Here is a 19,146-nt window from a genome sequence, read left to right on the forward strand (position 1 = left end):
GGACACAATTTGCTGTGACACACACACATAGACAAGGTGAAAACAATATATATCTCAGCAGCTGTTGCAGTGAATGAAATTGCACGAAATAAAAATTCCTAATTTTAAAGCCAAGTCAAAGCATTTGTAACCAACCCACATGACAACACCCTAACAACGGGTACCAAATGACGGCAAGGGGCTGAATCTCTCCTGCTGGGTTGCTGTGCAAAAGCAGGAATGATATATGAGCAGAAAGCCTTTTTGAGGCTACAAAAACTGCAGATATTCCAAAGCTCTGTTAAATGATGCATGGGGCTAATAGTGCGAAAAAAGGTACAAGGCCACTTGGGCATTTGTCTGCCGCGGGGCATCAGAAAACAAAAAACTGTGCCATTCCTGCTGATCAATGAGAGGACTAAACAAAGTGGATCGTGAAGTGCGGGGGAGATGGAGACAAACAATACAACCACTGCTGCCATGGCAATGTCTCACATTAGCCTTACAAATTGCGGCTAGTAATTGGAATCCTACATGGATGGAAATATCACACTCACATCGAAATTTCTTTTATTGACCATTTACCAGCGAGAACCGTTAGAGGTAATTATTTTGTCGCTACATGGACTAGCTGCTTCATAAAAACAAATGAAGAGGTAACACTTCTTGAGCTCCTGCAGGAAAGCTTAAAAGTTACTACCGGCGTTACGGCTTGTCTGAGTACGTAAGTGTGAGGGGAACCAATTCAGTCTTTTCTCGTAATTCCCCAGAGCTTTTCTAACACCCATCCTTCTTCATTGTGCGGCCAGCCAGGCAGAGACACTGGGCTGCACAAGGTTGGGATATAGATCCGAGCTGATGGCTTTTTAAAGAGGTGGCACCCATGTGTGACTCGACAGAGACTGAGCTAAACCACTGTGGGTAAAAAATAAATAAAAAATCTATGTTTGTTTAGAAAAACACTCCATCATACCTGTTAAGTGAAAGGTGTGTATGAGAGTCAAAGAAAAGTGGTAAACTGGTGCTGTGGAGCTGGATGCAGCTGAAAATGCCCTAGGATCCCAGACCAGGGGTTCACCTAAAACATTTCAAAAGGATTTTCTTCTTTGGACGGGCTACATCGGCATCCCACCATTCTCTCTGTTGCATCGAGCACAATGCCTCCAAATATCCTCAATGTGACACCTGAACTTTTGAACTGCCCCACGTTGTCAAGCTGTGCCTCATTTCTAAATGCCTCACTGGCTGATGCCTGTCCCGCTGTCTGCCCCGCCCCTGAATTCCCCCCAAAGGTAGGCATGGATTAGATGACAACAGATGCTCCCACAAAGACGCTTGAAACGGAACATTGTTCACAATGACAGATTGCCCAATGGGCCTCGGCTTGGAGTTAGCAAGCTAACTGCCACGCTGATGCACGATAGAGTTTGACAAGTGTTCCGGTTTTGTCTTGCCCCATTTGATATGATGCACAGTAAACATCAACGTCGGCCTGTAACATGATGAGACGTACGTGGTGTGCAGGGCTAGTAAGAGGCATTGCTGTCAGTGCTCTGACTTCCCATGAAGATATCTGTACGCGTGTGTGAGAATTAATTCAGTTACATTTGACACTTGAACTGCTGCTCACAAGGGTACAGCATGGCCATGCACCAGGGACCTGGACGTCTTCTGCTTTTAAACTGCAGCAGCTGTCTCTGAATTCCATGCCCTGACTTCACCTCTGAGATTCAGAGTCTTGTTCTGCGGCAACAAAATTTCATATCAACCCCGGAATCTCAGCGGTGAAACATTGTGCCAAAAGCTCCATTTCATGTATTACAGGCAGCCCTTGGGGGAATACTCCTTTGTGATTAATTTCCATTTCAAAGCTAAAAGCTCATAGAATGATGTCAGGGGGGGCGGGTTTGAAGTGGTGCACATTCAAAACGGGAACAAAAATGAAATAAATAAAAAAACACACAGGGAGACGTTATCATGCAGTGGCACAAAACAAAAATAGGCACTTGAACAACTTGAATGAGCACACACCGTGGGCGGCCATTGTATGCACATCTCTGCCCCTGCACAAGTACACACACACACACACACACACACACACACACACACACACACAACCCCCCCCCCCCACACACACTATTTCAAAGCAGCTCAGGGTCACGATTTCGATCCTTTGGCTTGTTACCTCTTTCGAAAGCAGGGTTTCTAACCACATACAGCGCCACCTGTCGCCCCCACCACTCCCCTCCACCCACCACCCTCCTATTGTAGGCTCTAATTGGCCTGGTGTCCTTCGCAACAGAGAGTGGTGCTGAGAGCGGTGTGGAATGTGCTAGAAGGCTAATAGAGACATCTCCAAATGCCAGGTCACTGACTGGGCCACTAACTCTCCTCCCAGCCTTGTCACGCTGCTTACAGTTAACCTTCTCATTCACGGCGTTTGTTGACAACAGAGCTTTCCCAGTCACACGCCAGGTCTGTCAAAGGGGTACGTGGGGGCGGGACATGAAAGGGTGCGTGGAGGTGCGTATTTCAGTGCAGCATAAATGGTTTTCTGAAAAAATAATTAGCGTAACAGTGAATCAATTATTCCTAAACGCTGCAACGTGCAAGCTGTCAGGAACGGACGTATTATGGACCCAGTAGCAGAGGAGAACTCCATGCATCCACCTCGATATGTTTGGTGCATGCTACTAGTAGTTGTATGGAGAACCATATCTTGATGATTTTAAGTCGTATTCACTCTTCCTCCACAATGTTTCCTGAAATACTTCATCATTCCACCTTCACTGATCAAAAAGTCCTTAACGGATCACCTGTTGCTCACATTTTAAACAACAACATCTGGAAAACGCCGGCCATACCGCTGCAGAAATACATTTACTTAATTCATGTAAATTAGGATGCAATGCCTTTCCCACCATGGACGTCAATGAGTGTCTCACGCCATGTGTAAATCTGATCATAATAATCCTGTCAGTGTGCTTAGAGTGAAATAAAAGGGCTCCATCCATTCGGCAGAATTACATTTTGAGCGTCCTTGATTGGTTCCTTACAACTTTGGAAATCCAACAATAGTTTCCTTCTGAATAGGAGAACGGCTGTAACATTACTGTGCTGAATGCATCGTAGCCTAAAGCAGCGAGTGCTCCTCTTAAAAGAATGAGTTTCCAACAGTAGCAGTCAATTAGACTGGTCAACCAGCCTGAGGCCGTATGTGTCCCCCGCCGCCAGGTTTTTACCTGACTTTGGATTAAACGGACCTCTGTTTCCGGATATGTCTGCGAGCCAAATAAAGGAGTTCACCCAAATGGAACAGGAGGCCAACAAAGAGGTTTAATTGGAGTTTCTATTGGCTGTTCTGCTCGGCGATTAATGCCTCCGCTTATATTTCAAGTTATCGCTGATCACTGATATCACCTGAGATGTGCATATAAATTGTGCGTGATAAAGAATGCATAGCTATCTACATTATTAAACAGCCGCATTAAACATTCATGAATAGAATTTTAACAACGAGTGGTTCCCTTCATTGTTGCGTGTTAATGTGTGTCTCACACACACGTGGTGACTGGGTTTAAATAAGTGTGTACTAGTTCAGCTCGCTTCGGACGAGATGAAATGTACTTCATGAATTTGTTTTATATTGTTGTAATACTACCAGGGATAGAAAATATTCTCATTCTGTAGAAATAATAAACTGAGAGAATTTCATTCCCAACTGAGGTACTGAGTGAACAATAGCTTTTTGTCTTTCATCCTAATCACCAATGAGGTTTTACCCTCAGAATCTGATCAGGTCTGGTGTTGAATATCTTACTTTATGTCACTCTCCTGAACGCGCTCCTCGTCCAGATCCTCGATGAACTTCTCCCCCTTCATCCAGTAGATGAGCGGACTGACGTCTCCGCTGTATCCAAAGAACGCTCTGCACGTCAGGTTGAGAGGACTTCCTGTTGGAGACATAGACGAGCTGTGAGCTCCAATAACCTGCATATCTGAGGAGTTTACGAATAACAATTGTTTTTGCAAAACAGTCAGTTTGCAGGTATGATGTGAAGTTTCACACATATTTTACACAACTTCCCATCATGCACTTGTAAAATACGCTGACACCAGTACACGTTTTGCAAAGCATTTGGTTCAGAGTGCTGCTACTTCCTTCCAAAAGCGCTCATGAAATAGCAGCAGGGAAAACCTTAAATGATTAAACATCATCTCCAGCCACCAGATGACTACCAACATTAAAACCATTCTTTATTACCCCAAAAAGGTGCTAAGTGGTTCTAAAGGGCAACACACAGCAGCAGCGTTTGATGGTGCTGCTTATATTTGATTCTACATCAATGAGCATCAGCCACAAACACCTAGACCATTGTGCGCTTCCTGTCAGTTCATCAATTCCTAAACCGTCCCTCTGTCTCTAGAGGTGCCATCTTAAACCATCTGGACTTATTTAAAATTCCCAGACGGCCTCTTAAACACAATCATTACAGCTCTGGTGTATCTCCATAAAAGCTCTTATACTCCTCAGCAGTCCCCTTCAATCATTGTAGTTTGTGTAGTAGTAGTGCGGCGCAGCTTTTAAGGACCATGATTTGCACTATTAATGAATTCAGATAGGACAGGAAACTACTAATACTAATTTCTCCCATTTTGACACAGAAGCAGGGACTTATACAACCAGTGACCTCGTTACACTCTACACGATTAAGTCTACCTTCGTTTATATTGCTCTAACCTAGCTTTCATTTTCAATTTGTTTAGACTCCAAAGAGCTTCTGCATCACAAGCGGAGCCGACCAGCTCTGCAGAGGAATAGCCTGTGCAGGACACAAAACACAAAAGGTTGGTAAAAGTATGCCAGTATTATCAGTAAAATGTACTATATATGTAAAAATAACCAACAAAAAGACAGAAGACATTCTTTCACCCATCACTGCACCCAAAACCCTTTCACATTTGGCATTTGGACAAATTGATTAGTGCAGCTTTAAAGTTTAAATTAATTGTCTGTGATGCCAAAATACTTAATTATTATACAATTGAACATTGTAAATAAGTGAAATGTCCTGAAATGTTGATTGGTGGGAGCATTTGAAATGTACTTGTGAGGCAGTAATAGTGTTGAGGCAGTAAAAAAAATGACAAAAGAGAGAAATCTGTTACCAAGACATTTGGGGTCAATTTTCTGTACTAGCAGGCAGTGCGATGTACAGAAAGGCCTCCACAGCTGGAGGCTGCTCGGCTCATTTTGAACACACATCTGATCTGACTGGAGGCAGATGAAACCCCCTTTTCTCCTGTCGACCTCTCGTTCTTCTTTCCCACTTATCACACATATGCTGCCGACAGTGTGTGTCCTCACTGGGAGCGGTGAGAGGAAGGGGGTAGAGAAAAAGAGCCACATCATCAATGTCCGAGAATGACTCTGATCTATAAAAAAAAAAAAAAAAAGCCGCCGCCGATTGAGGAGGCTCCGACAGGCGTGCGTCCAGGACGGCGAAAAGGTGATTCAGCATCTCTTCATTAGCATCCTTTGCTCATTGCCCTGTGGCGAGGAATCAGACGTCCGTGAGATGGGAGATAACTGTGGCGGATAATTGGGTACTTGCTAGTTCAAAGATAATAGGGATTTTATTTTACCGAGGCCTGCTCTAATTTGGCCCTCTAGTGTTGTACAGCCTCAGATGATAGCAAAAGCTTTAACAGTGATAAGTTGGTTCAGAGAATCAAAAAGGGCCCCCAGTTCAAGGACGGCTTTGCATTTCACGGCTCAACCAAAATATCGTACACAGTCCAGAATCATGGGGTTGTGTGTGTGGGTGAGAAAGAGGGATACATTAAATGTGTTTTTCTGGAAGCTGGGATCTTTCCTGGACCACACACACACACACACACACACACAGCTATACATCTCATGTCCACAAGGGGCCTCTGTGGTGCTGCAAAGCAGGAGGGCCGGTGTGCAGCGGGAGCACATGAAGCAACAACAACAAAAACAGAGAAAATCCTTGACCAAACCCACCTCTTTGACGGGTGTAGGTTGCAACAAAAGGGAACATGGATCCTTTAGTGTGTGCCACCTTTGATATCAAGAGGCTTCACACGTGGATCTGAACAGCATGTAGTGTTGTCGCATTGACAGCTCCATCGCTGCGCCGACCCCAGCCGCGCCGTTCTCCAAGACTTATTCCGAGGGCCTCTTCCCACGCATGGCGGCACGTTGTCCCCTTAATGGCGGCGCACAATCGTTTGTGCCGGCTTTACTGCGCGGCGTGCTCAGTTTGGGAGATGCACCGCGCGGGGATTTGAGGGCACGGATTTGAGTGCACGGATTTTAGCATGCCAAATCCCAACCGCTGGTCTTGGACAGGGGGGTAAATGAAGTCTTAATGCGATTGTCTCCTCTTTCTTATCGCCCTTCGTCTCCCTCAGCCGCCGTGGTCGCAGGACGGAGACATCAGTGACGATTCCCGTGGCTGAGCAGACAGACTCAAAACCCATGAAATGCCCCAGGAGGGAGAGAGGCGGGGGGGAGGGGGGGGGGGGGGGGACACACACGTGTGTCTGTGTGGATGCGAGTGAGACGGAGGAATCACACACATGGGAGAGCAGATCAGTTGTATGGAGAAAGTAAACACTCCCAACACGGAGTGAATGTGAACCTGTACGGCCCTCGTGTGCTGAAGATGACGCAGATCACAGATCAGTAGCTTCCACATGCGGAGGGAGCATCATCCACGTCGAGTTAATCTACCAGCGCTTTCCATTCTGATACAAACTATCAATAGAGAAGCCTTTCTTTTTTCCCCCTTCTGCGCTTAACAACCTTGAATAAATTAAGCCCTTTAGCTAGCAAGAATAACACTTCAGAGAGGGAAGAGACCAAGCTTTTTCTGAGGCTCCTTTATTCTTTTTTTTCCTGGAAAGGTCATTTGCAATCTCAACAGCAAGTGGGGAAACAACAAATATCTTCCTGTGTGTTCGGTAAGACGGGAGAAAGTCTACAAGCTGGCATTCTAAGGAGAAGTAGTGCTGCACAACGGCTGACCTTTAAAGTACTGATGTTCTGCTCGATAGTTTGAGTTTTCTCTCTAAGTTTTCTTTGGATTGATCGGAATGGAGGCCTATATCGGGACTACATCTTTTGAAAAGAGGATGTGCTTCCTTCCACAGAAGGAAGGCTCTACAACTCTCTTGAAGGCAACTAACTGAGGAATTTCATTTCCATTGTCACCATGTGTATATACTTCAGAATTTATTGAGGTGGAAATTAATCATTTTTTTCAATCCAAAAAAGGCCATTTGCTTTGAAGCACAAAAAACCACCATGTACTTTTAAAGCACACCCGAAACCTCTACCCAAAATTACAGAATGACGTTTCTGTAACTTGACCGAAAACTCTTTTCTACCTTTAACCCGCCAAAATGATATTCACTCTTTATTTAGTCTGCATAAAAGCTCTCCAAGTTTGCCCTGTAACTTGTGATCAGCAGCAAAGTGGAGCGCCTGATCTGGAGGGAAGGCATTTGGGCAGCGTGAAGACGTTCTTCACACCACTTTTACAAGCTTTGAATGCAAGTGACCATTGGCTTTTCCTTCCGACCTTGCACCACATGCGGGCAGCGAGGGGTTATACGAGTGATGGAGCCCTGTAATTCCAGTGGCTGGCTGCACACTTGCATCCGTGTTGCCAGATGTGGGGCCTTAATTGTCTCTGTTCAGCGTTCACTTTGTTTATGACAGACCTCTACAGTCACAGGCAGCCCGCCACTGAGCTGTGTTTAATATAAATTTAGCTCACGTATGGTCAGTCTCCGGTTATTCATACTTGGCATCGCACCTCATTACTGCTAAGTAGACGTACTGGTGCCACTGTTCCACCTAATTATTGCAGGTAAAGCAGATATCAAGAGACACAATGCAAATTGTAAAACGCTCCTCTGACTTTTATAGGCATGTTAACACGTGGCAATCATAATGGGAGCGGCTCAGTGATGTGTCGTGAAATTACAATAGCCTCTGCTCCGCGTTGGTTTTGCCGAGGACAAGCAGGGTCTTTAATTTCAATAAGTAGGTATTGTTGAATATTACGGGGCGGTAGGGATGGAAAACAAGTCGGGTAAATAACAAGTCCAATTTGAGCCTTGTGGAACAGAGCATGACATTTCCAAAGATCAACGCCCACTCTTTGCATTGGTGTTCGCATAATAACAATGCTCTTTAGTACATAAGCAGGGCCTGATGCTGCCGCACGATCCAGAGAAGGATCATTACCAAAGCAAAACCTGGTATTGCTTATAGTCTTGCATGGTGAAGTCACACTTGAATTCTCCTAATGAAAAGCTCATTAGACATTAATGAAACACTTAGAGGGTACGTTACAATGCATTAGACAAATGCCACGATGACTGGAGTCAACAAGGTTATACCACGTTCAGAAAAGCATCAGATAATGATTGCAATTGCAAAAAAGTCAACTTTGAAGCAGATGCTGTTTTTGCTAATGGTACATTTTGATAAGCACAATCAGGGAAAGAAAGACGAGGGATACTCGTCCCTGTCCAACGTCCTAAGGCGGTTAACAGGGTTAGGTGTTAGGGTTGATTGGAAGCACCTTATTGTAGCGGAAAGGCCTGTGTCTCTTAAACCAATGGTCAAAAAGAATATACTCCCTAAATTCAGCAAATTCACCAGCCAAAATCAAAACAGCTGTGCTCAGTGAGAGAGAGAGAGAGAGATGGCGAAAGGGTGGTGAGTGGCGAGCACGGGAGCGCTGCTGTATCCGTATCCTCTCCTGGGGAGCCTGTGTAATGAAAACAGGACACAGCGGAGCGGTTGGGACCGTAGGCGCTGCCACCCCCCACTCCCTCCCCCCCCCCTCGCGTTTCAGGAGGTGCGGTGTTGGATATCTGCAGCACACGCGAGATGACTGCTAAAGGAAGTCCGGAGGGCAACTTAACGAAGGGGCCTGAGTGGAAGAGGTTTAAAAAGGCAGGAGGAAAAGCTGCGGTAACTTATCACTTCAAATCTAGCAGCACAGCGAGTATTGCATCACATTTCTAGATGGGGAAAGGTAAAGAACAGGGTTTAACATGGAGTGGTAGGAAAGGATGTACCGAGATGTTCTCTCAAAAATACATGTGAATATGAGACGCAGATGCTTCTTCACATTTTGCTTGAGATGATGATATCGTGTGTTCCAGACAGCCAATAAAGTGTCGGCTTTGCCTTCAAGCCAAGTCGGTGTGCGGCTGCAAAGTATCGATTGAAGCCACGTGAATATCCTATGTTATCTTATGGTTATGTGCAATGTGAAATGTACACCAAAGGGCAACGGAGTACATCAGTTGGTGGAGAAAAAAAGTTTAAACTATTATCGGAGATGTAAAAAGTGAATAGGATTCTATTTGCAAATGGAAACGTTTTTGAACTCATTTTGAACACTTCTTCATTGTTTATTCTTTAATACTATGTTGGACAGGTTTGCTTTAGAAATGATAAATAACATACAAAATGTGTCATTTCCTTTTTTGTAGACTGACAAATTGCTTCTTGACATATTTGAACGATAAAGTGTTATCTACACCGAGCTGGCTATATTGTCAAACATTCATTTCAGTATATCCAGCTGTCACGTGGCAAAACACCATTCCTCTCTCCCTCTCCTCTCCTTTGTCTTCCAACTCGTCCTTCCCTCTCGTGCCTCGCGGCGGGTCTCTGGAGTGCTTTGTGCATAAACAGGTATCTATAATGACTGACAAATCAGGTCCCGGGACAAACAATATGACTGTGTGACAGAGCGGCCCCGAGCAAAGAGAGACTCTGCAGGAACGACGCTGAGGGAAAGGTTAAAGCTCTGGTGAGAGCAGGCGTCAGCTACACAGCGTCATTGTGATATCTCCCTCGCCGCCACGTTCGCTGATAAAAACGACAAAATCTCAGCCATTGTGTGCGTGTGTGTGTGTGTGTGTGTGTGTGTGTGTGTGAATGAGTCTTGTGCACAGGCATGTAAATTGGAGTGATTCGTATTAACTAGGCTTCTGTCCGTCCAATTTGCATGAACATATGGAGGTAAATAAATTCATGTTCACATGTTCATGGAGGGCATCGAGGGCCATTACTTGTGACAACCCTGCTTGTAACCATTTGGCTGGGGAAGAAAAAAATGTAGCCATGATAGGAAACATCTGCACAAAGAAGGCAATGGGAATTTCCCTCACATGAGTCAGACATGGCTGAATGGTGGATTTTCAAAGTAAAATATTTTGGTTAGGAAGGTCAGGCAGGTCGTGGGGTTGCTATCATTGGATATCAGATGGTCATCTGGTAAACAGCGTATAATCCTTGGGGTAATGACTTGATGTTTAACGCCGGTGGTACAGAATAAACCCTGGGAATCCGTAGCTTCCCCTCTGACTGTATTCGGACGAACATCTCAGCTTGCACTGAGGATAATCACATGCACTCGCTCGTTCCCATCCACAAATCCTTGCCAAGTTACTTTCACGGCGGTGACCCGCCCGTACTCCTGCCAGGTTTCATACGTCAATATGTGTGGAAAAGGTTTGTCACTGAATGACGTATCAAGAGACACAATGCAAATTGCTGCATTGAGTCCGATGCGACCTCATTAGATTTAAGGTTCGGGGCGACCTCTGTGTAATCGAAAGCTGCTTCCTCTTTGATCCTTCTGAGAAGAAAACAAGCAGCCAGAATCTGTGGTTTCTCCAACACTACGGAGTTTGAATCTACCAAGACCCAGCCGTTGCTTCTTTTTTTCCAAAGGTGACATTAGTCTAACTGATCAATCCCTCTTACAGACAGCGCAGCAGTTTTGGACCTATTCAGCTTTATAGTCCCGCCTTAGAGTAAGTGTGCGCTGAATTCAAAATTCAGATAAGAAACGGCACATCTTGGAACTGCCAGCCACTTAAGCTCCCTTGCCATCCATTTAATTAAAAACAATACAATAAATTACAAGCAATTCTATCAAGAGGTAGGAGTGAGGGAGAAGAGGAAGTAACCGGAGGCAAGGTAAATTATGACCTTATGTCGGAGAACATTTTAAAGAGGGCGACATCACGGTGTGTGCATAAATTTAAGAGTGATCTGTCAGTCATGCGCCGTTCCCTGAATGCAACAGCGGGGGGGGCAAATTAACTCACTAACTCCATGGCCCATGTAACTGCATGGTTAAAGCAATGCCGTCTTGAATAGAATTTCACAAATACTGTATAGCAGGATTTACAATCAAAACAACTGATGATTTCTAAAATTGTGGTCAGCGTGACAAAAGTGTGATTGTTTGTGTGTGTGCCTGTTTGTGTGCAGGCCATTGACAAGAAGAGTGAATGAGGGTTTACATGATGGCGTTGGTCTGTTATTTGTCCATCCCGTCCTGCATCCTTGTGCAGCTCGTGTGGGTGTGTGTAGCACAGGGAGGCGGGCTACGTGCACTAGCAGCATACCGATGAGTTCCCAGCATGCACTGATCAAATTACACCACCCATTCACTTTCTTTCCCTGGGCTTGCCTTTTAGTCAATGTTGCCTGTTGCTCCCCCTTTAGCCTACTCCTCTCTCTCTCTCTGCAGGTAAACAACTACGCCACTGCATTTGCATTCCTGATGACCCGAGAGGCTAAATCATTCCTTACTCGCTTTAATACCGTATATTCACCGCCTGTTTTTTTTCACACTAACAGTGCTGCAGAGATCATTCTAAAACTATGTTCATCTTAATAATGTAGTTAATAATAAAGTAATTAAGTTCCAACCCTGGCAGTAAAAAAAGCAATTGTTCATTGTACCATTTATTTTCATCTTTGTGGTCACAGGAATTGAAACTCAAGATATAATCAAATACATTTTTACAACTGAGGAAACCTTATATTAATGTTATATTATGTAGATTTGTTGCGTCCATCAGGACATGGGTCAAATATACAACAAATGGTTCTGATTTGGTTTTATTGAAGTTTCAATAAAAAAGTTTTTCAATAACTTGTCTACAAAATAGAAATATACCATTAGATCGGGTTTAATCCCTGGATGGAGTTCGGTCTTTTACAACTGTAAGAAATCATCAATAGGCCAAAAACAGGCCAAAAAGGCCGATTTTCAACCATTAATTACAGAGCACCCTATTCTTCAAAAATTAGGCAAAAATTAGGGTGTGTTCAGGGCTTCAATGTTCACACATGCTATAATTTTGGTGAGGGCAGGCCAAGTCATTTGGAAGTTAAAAATCTGCCAGTTCTGCCAAATCAGGTCCAAACTCTCTGGTGCAAAGGGACGAAGAAAAGCAGCTGTCTGGATTGTATTTATGGTAATGTAAATAGTAGATACATGTGAATGAATGTGTAATGTGGTGTTATGGAATGCTAATATTATTTTATATTTTAAAATGTCCAGATGCACTCCAGAAACTTCCTAAAGAAAGCTCAGCTGATCCCCCCCCCCGGTCCACCTCAAGTTTTTATTACAGTTATTGGTGGTAGTAATAGTTTTAGTAGAATAAGTACCAGTCTATAAATGCATATTAATAAAGCTATAATCATCTGTAATAGTTCAATACACTCAAAATATGACCTTACACTTCCATTCATTGTAATTGACTTTAAACCCCATTCTCAATCGCTTCATCATTTTAAAGAACTTCATTGATCTGGTTATTGTCTGTGCTTAAATACAGCTGCAGGGGAAGAGACATGTAGGATCACACCTAGCACAGCAGCCAGTGAAACACAGAGCATGCAGCAGGTAAGTCTATTTACTCTTTAATGATCTTTATTATACTTTTTTTGTTTACTCTATTAAACACCACTGATCTTGTTAAAAAGAAAAAATGATTTATATGTATTTACTGCCTGTCGTATTATGACTCATGAGAGAAAAATTCAGTCATTGTATTGCCTATTGCCATAATGTATCTGTATTAATAGATGAACAATTGTATGTATTTGTCTTCAGGTGAAGGAGCAACAGACACAACCCGCCCTGATTCTGCACTACAGCCTGCAGACACTACAACAGGTTCTGCTATCCACGAGTCCGTGGGGGGAGAACCCATTGATCCTGCTGACTGACCAACGATGTCTGGCATAGTGGGAACTGAATTAGTCACTAGAGGACCATATCATATCAATCCAGATTTCACCTTTCCCAAACAACAGGATGGACGAAGTTTCTATATTTAACTATATATTTTTACTTAGTTTATATTTATTGTATATTGTACTTTTGCACTCATAGCACATATGCCTACATTTTATAGTATTTAAAACTTTTAATACAATAGGTTCCTCTACGACTAGTCGTAGCGAGGACCCTAATAAAGGGTCTAAATGTTATTGTCAATCATTTCCCAAGAAAACAAAAACAAAACCTCTGACCTGCTTTTAGTAGTAAATGAAGTGAGTGAAAGAGGTCAGAAGGGATCAGTAAAGTAAGTAAAGTCAGTACATTTTATGGCAAATGATTCATTTGTTTCCAGGACATTTTAGTTTGACCCAAAGGTTGAACTGCGTTGCATTTCCCAGAGCCAGCTGGGCCGATAAAAAGACAATTTGCTCCAAAGAATGAGGACCAAAGAGCAGGAGAGCGAGAGCGTTAAGGCAAAAGATCGATAGGACTAGGTATAGAGAGACAGGGAGGGGGAGAGAAAGATGGAGAGAAAATAATCCATACAACACTGATTAAACTCCCTAAAACAGTCTGATACAGAACCTTTGATATCAGTTGCCGTTTGGTGACGAGTGTCGTTGAGTTTCTTCCCGCACTGAGACCTGGGATACGTAGAATCAGTGCCGGGACCAACAGACCGAAGGTGCTGTTTTGTGAGTTCCTTATTGGCTTGGAGTGGGGCAGGACAGTAGGTGCAGACCTTCAGAAGTCAAGCGCGGCCGCGTGACCCCGAAGGTCGCGGGAGTGGAGTGGAGAACGAGATGGAGTCGGAGCACAGGAGGAAAGCAAGTGGGTACTCTAGTGGCTCTTCTGTGGTAATTTTTGGAAATGGAGAAAATGAGTCACCTCTTGCAGGAGCCACTGCTCCAGTGGCTGATTGCTTTCAGGGCCTAATTTCAGGATCCCAATCAGGGAAAGATTTTTTGTGAAATAGTTTGGCGTGTAAATGTATATATTGATATATTAGGGAAGTAAAGCAAAATATTAAAACTTCTCAATAGTATAATTCTTTAGAAGCAAGCCTGCCAACAACCCAATACTGTACAGTGCATTGAAGACATGAAAAGGACAATGAACAAGCATTGGAATCGAGAGGCTAAACCAGCATGGTGGAGGTCTGAGCCGCGTAGCAGGGCGGCCAGGGGTTAGGGTTAATCGGAGGTCGGGTAGTGAGGCGGTAATGCCACAGCTCATGGGGAATTACTGGGAAGATTTAGAGGAAATCTGCTGGCAGCAGTTTCCCTGTCGCTTTTATTAGCCTGGATGTTCAATTTGCTGCTGGTTGCCTTAATATGATGAGGCTACGTCTCGCTTGTTCTTTTTTTTTTTTTTTACACACAAGCTCAGTGGTGCAGAGATGCACAGGGAGGAAGTTAAAAAATGTCCCCGTTGTTATTTAAGACATCCTGATAGTCCACTTTCCCCATACGGTCACTCGCTTGTCCCCCGTGAACGAGTTCAATGGTCACAAACAGAGATTCGTTTTTTTCACAAATCCTCAACCGTCGGTCATTGTGAGGTCGTTCTGTAGTCTCCTTGCTTCGTTTCTACTCCACAGAGCATCGTCCCTATGCGTGTGTTTGCATGTGTGGCTACAAACCGTATCTGTACCAACCCATGGCCCCCCATGGGATGCACCGACACATCAAAGCATCCCTCCGGCTATCTGCTATACATGCACCTAAGCACACGCTGTGTATCTCCCTCTCACACTCGCAGGCTCTGTCCAGGCCCACAGGCCCTCTGCTGTTTAGTATGTAAAGGACAAAGAGGTGACTGATGGCGAATGTGAAGAGAAGAGCACTGACGACATCACCCTCACTGCTCGTTGTGAAGCATCGGGGTCGACACACGAAGGTTGGAATAAATGCTTCCAGCGGCGTAACCTGGCGAGAATGTTTTTTGGAATAGTATTCGGGCTCTGCTGATTTGCTTAGACATCACTTTGTAGGAAAGTCAATAGTACTGGGTAGAGATGCATGCTGGAGCTTAATTACAAAGTATTGTATCTTTCTGGGGCCCTTGAAATGGAATTTGTTTCATTCTAAGCAAAGCGAGTCAAAGGCGGAGTGCATTGAATCATTAGCTGCAGACAGAGTATGTGTGCAGCGTCTTATTGCCGTTTCCGACGCAGAAGATAAGCAGATATCCCTCCTGCCTCCTTAAGTCTCATTAGACCAGGGGATAAACAGCCACATTGCATATTCTACAAAGCCCTCACTCCCCGCGTCTTAATATGATGGAAGCCAGGAGACTGCCGGGACACTGTTGAGGATGTGTGCCAGGACAAGTGGGAGAGAAGGTGGGAGGAAGAGGAGGCTTATGGCATCGCTGAGTTTCAATCAACAGCGGCTTTGGGTTCTGATCTCGAGATGGAGTCAGTGTGAGTAAGTGCAGATGGAAGGAGGGCAAACAGTGAAGAGGATAGACGAACGTTTTAGGTGGATCAGGGTATCCTCTATTCTCAGACATTACAAAAGTTCATATGGAGCTCTTTAGATACGGAGTCAAAATTGAAAAAAACTTGTGTAAGTTATTTGCAAAGTGGAAAATGGCAACTGGCGTCTTGGCAACTGGCGTGCCAAGAGCAGAATGGGCCTGCAGCGACCGTGTTTCAGCCCGACTTCACAAGGACCCCCCGACAGCTCGGATGACGCGTGTTTGTGAGGCTTCGTTCACAATTGCACGCGTCTCGCCAACGCATCTGTCTTTATAATTCTCTGCAGGGTGGCATCTTTGACATTCTGAAAAAAACATTCAACAAGTAGGATTTCTGTATTGGATTCCGTTGGAATAGCAAAGGGAGGTAAACACTTCAATATCTAACACTTCATCTAAACCCATTTTCAAGGCCCTTTTTGTGAATATAAGAAATTCTTGCATATTAACAATGTATTAAGCTGTGTTTATTTTTTTGTGATGGACAAAAAACAACCGTTCAAGCACTGAAAGAGGTCTCCAGCTGGATTTGAAATAGCAGCCGTTGCAGGGAGGATATCTCCCGCTGTGATGAGTCTCTTATTTTTTGTGTCAACCTCCGTTAGCTTCTGCATGCTGTGAGTGTATAAGATGCGACAAGCTGGATTCCAGCAGATCAAAATGAAATGTAAAAAAACTGGATGTTGGATTCACACTTTTAGTTATGTTAATATACAGGAGATACCAATTATCCTTGTATTATTTACTTTAAAAGAGATTGATAAAAAAATGTTTAGTTATGTTTTACGATCAAACATGTTCCAGATTTAGTTATTTACGCTCCTATTCTGACCTGAAGCCCCTGAGGACCATCACATATAAAACAACCGGTCTTTTGCCTGTATTCTTTGGTCAAAGTTTTTTTTAAATGTGATGTGATAGAGAAATAGAGAATAGAAACAGAAAGGTGCCACAATGTGAGGGACGGAACTAATGAAGCAGGTAATGAATGAATGCGGTTTCTGTAACTTCAGCTAGCACAGCTGGAGCATAATGGGCCGCAACAAAAAAGAATAAAAATTGCTTATCGGATAGGCAACGTCTCCCCCACTGATGTTGTTGGCATAAATTCCAGACGCTATTAGACAATTAACTCTTGGATAAATAGAAACAAAGCGAGGGATGATTGTTAAAAGGTTTGCAGACTTCTACTAGGTGCAAATGCAAAATGAGGCATGGTGTGCTGTGTGCTGTGAGTGTGTGCTGGCACATCGTGATCCACCTGACCTGACAGGGACGTTGGATGAAGGTATGACACAGCTCGACATTTGCCTGAGTGAGTCCTTGATCCGGGTTGCCACGGGAACGGGATCTTTTTTAGTTGTGTTTGCACAAATATTAGAGAGGGGGAAAGGGAGGAGGTGGCGTTTATTGCAGTTAGAGATCGCAGCTTTATACAGAAAAAGAAATAGCCATGTGTAAATAATTAAATGTATTTCAATGATGAAAATATACCTTAGACACAGATATTTGCTGAAAGCACACACATTAAAGTCATCCAAACCCGTGCGGCAGCTTGTGCGACCACGGCAATTCAAAGACACTTTGAGAAAGCCAAAACATGTCACATGATTTGGGGGACTGTATTTATACTTTTTTATTTATTTTATTGTACTTGGGGGTGGGCTCTTATAAGCTCTTGCTTCAGTCCACTCCTTTTGAGCACCATGTGTACTGCTCAAATAAATAAACAAATACAAATTCAAATTCATACTGTAGTGTTACAAACATGCCACCGATGTGTCTGCATGGACTGTTCCCAACTGGAGAATGGAAAGAGAAGAGAAAACATGCCCGACTAATGGTGGGTGAAATGGAGTGGCGGGTGGCCTACCCGCTGACCCGGTCCGGTTGTCCTCTGGGGTCCCGCTGCCCCCTCCCCGGCCCGATCTGGCTCACCCGGCTGCTCGGCTTATGGCTCACGTTACGCCCCATCAAGCCGGGGGAGCCACAGCTACGAGCCTGCACCTCAATCACCCCTGCTTGAAGGATATGTGTCCGCGTGCGTGTGTGGGGGGTTTATGTGGACCTCGAGGGCGTTTCCGCCTGTATCGACACGGCCCCTGCTGAGGGTGACACTGGCGGAAAACAGTTTAATAGCTGAGTAATGTCTCGGGCCTCCTCGCAAGCTGCGCCAGGGCGGCCTGGCAGGGCATGAGGCAATTGAAAAGTCTTTTCACTCGTGTGTGTGTGTGTATACATTGCCTACACACACACACGTGTACACACACTGTGTATATAGAGAATTATTTCCCCCCTGCACGCACTCACGCTGAGGTGAGCTGAGAAAACAGTCAAAAGGCTTTAATGTAGGGGGGCAGGAGTGCCAGCTAAAAGCTTATAGATCTCCATCCTCCACCTGCTTCCGATGCTAATGCTATAGTATTTCCTTCCATTGCATGTCCGCATGTCTGCGCGGGGGTGGTGGGGTGGGAAGGGGGCGTTGTGCAAAACAGAGCATTCTCCAGCTGTGTGTAATCTCCCCAGACCAAACCCTGTATTGAATCAGTGTGAAAAAAAAGGAAAAAGTAATCCATATATTGCACTGAATAGGAGGATAACCGAAAATGCTCCTGCCTGCGGTGAATATTGATTCTGCAATCCGAGGAAATTGTTCTATTCACAGACCTCACTGATCATTCTCCCAATGAGATTATCAAACAGACTAAGTCAACCGCGCACACATTCGAGATATGCTGGGGAAGGTAAGTGGATGAAAGCATGAAATTAAAGATTTTAAAGGGTAAATTGACTGTAGAAGTAGTTGAGGCTGTGCAGGTTTGTTTCTCTTGACATGCAAGGCTGTATCCGTCACTCTAAACCACGCTAATCAGGCATTTATCTGTGACCCATCACATGCTCCAGATGTTTTATGTTTGATTCTTATACATCAAACATTGACACTTTAGAAGAAGTTACAGAAAACCTGCCAGGAGTCTGAATACATCAAATGAAAACAATTAACTGGCTACATTTAATAGCTCAAATAACAACAAGATTCCGATTTGAAGACAGAATGCTTAACATATTGCTCAGGATGTTATCTGAGAAAGAAGATTTACTCCACCAGACCTCCTGCTGAGCTCCTCCATCTAAATACATTTAAGGCATCTGCCACCTCCTTAGCAGATCCAATGTCTGTCATTAGAGGTAATAGTCTAATTGACTGTGCATAATGCTCCTTCTTAATTCTTCTCATTAACTCCGGGGATCCTGAGGTGATGATGCTGCAACTCTTATATGGAACAAGAGGAGCTTTTACTGACATGCAAACCAAACACACTGATACAACCAAAGTGATACTGAAGGTGCACTGCTGACACTGGCCGCTGAATGTCCCAATGCCTATCATGCCTAAACAAAGAAATAAATACTCTCAGAAAACCCATCATCATAGTGGAGCCCCCTTACCAGGACAAGGAAGTTTGAGCGCATTACTATAGTAGGACGTAGAAAACGAATAGCACAGAATCAGTGTAAAAACATGATTCACTCACCG

At 44.1% G+C, this 19,146-nt stretch overlaps 1 protein-coding gene across 3 annotated transcripts in view; it reads right to left on the reverse strand.

The window, feature by feature from the left end:
* The window catches only part of LOC119209352 (interleukin-1 receptor accessory protein-like 1), a 214,298-nt gene that overhangs the window by 19,601 nt on the left and 175,551 nt on the right, over positions 1-19,146 (reverse strand). For all 3 annotated transcript variants that reach the window (XM_037458632.2, XM_037458641.2, XM_037458622.2), the window contains one exon: positions 3,800-3,932. In XM_037458632.2, coding sequence (XP_037314529.2) covers positions 3,800-3,932 — 133 coding nt within the window. The remainder of the gene's footprint in view (positions 1-3,799; positions 3,933-19,146) is intronic.

Source organism: Pungitius pungitius, chromosome 3 (genome assembly GCF_949316345.1).
Source record: "Pungitius pungitius chromosome 3, fPunPun2.1, whole genome shotgun sequence".
Lineage (NCBI taxonomy): Eukaryota > Metazoa > Chordata > Actinopteri > Perciformes > Gasterosteidae > Pungitius > Pungitius pungitius.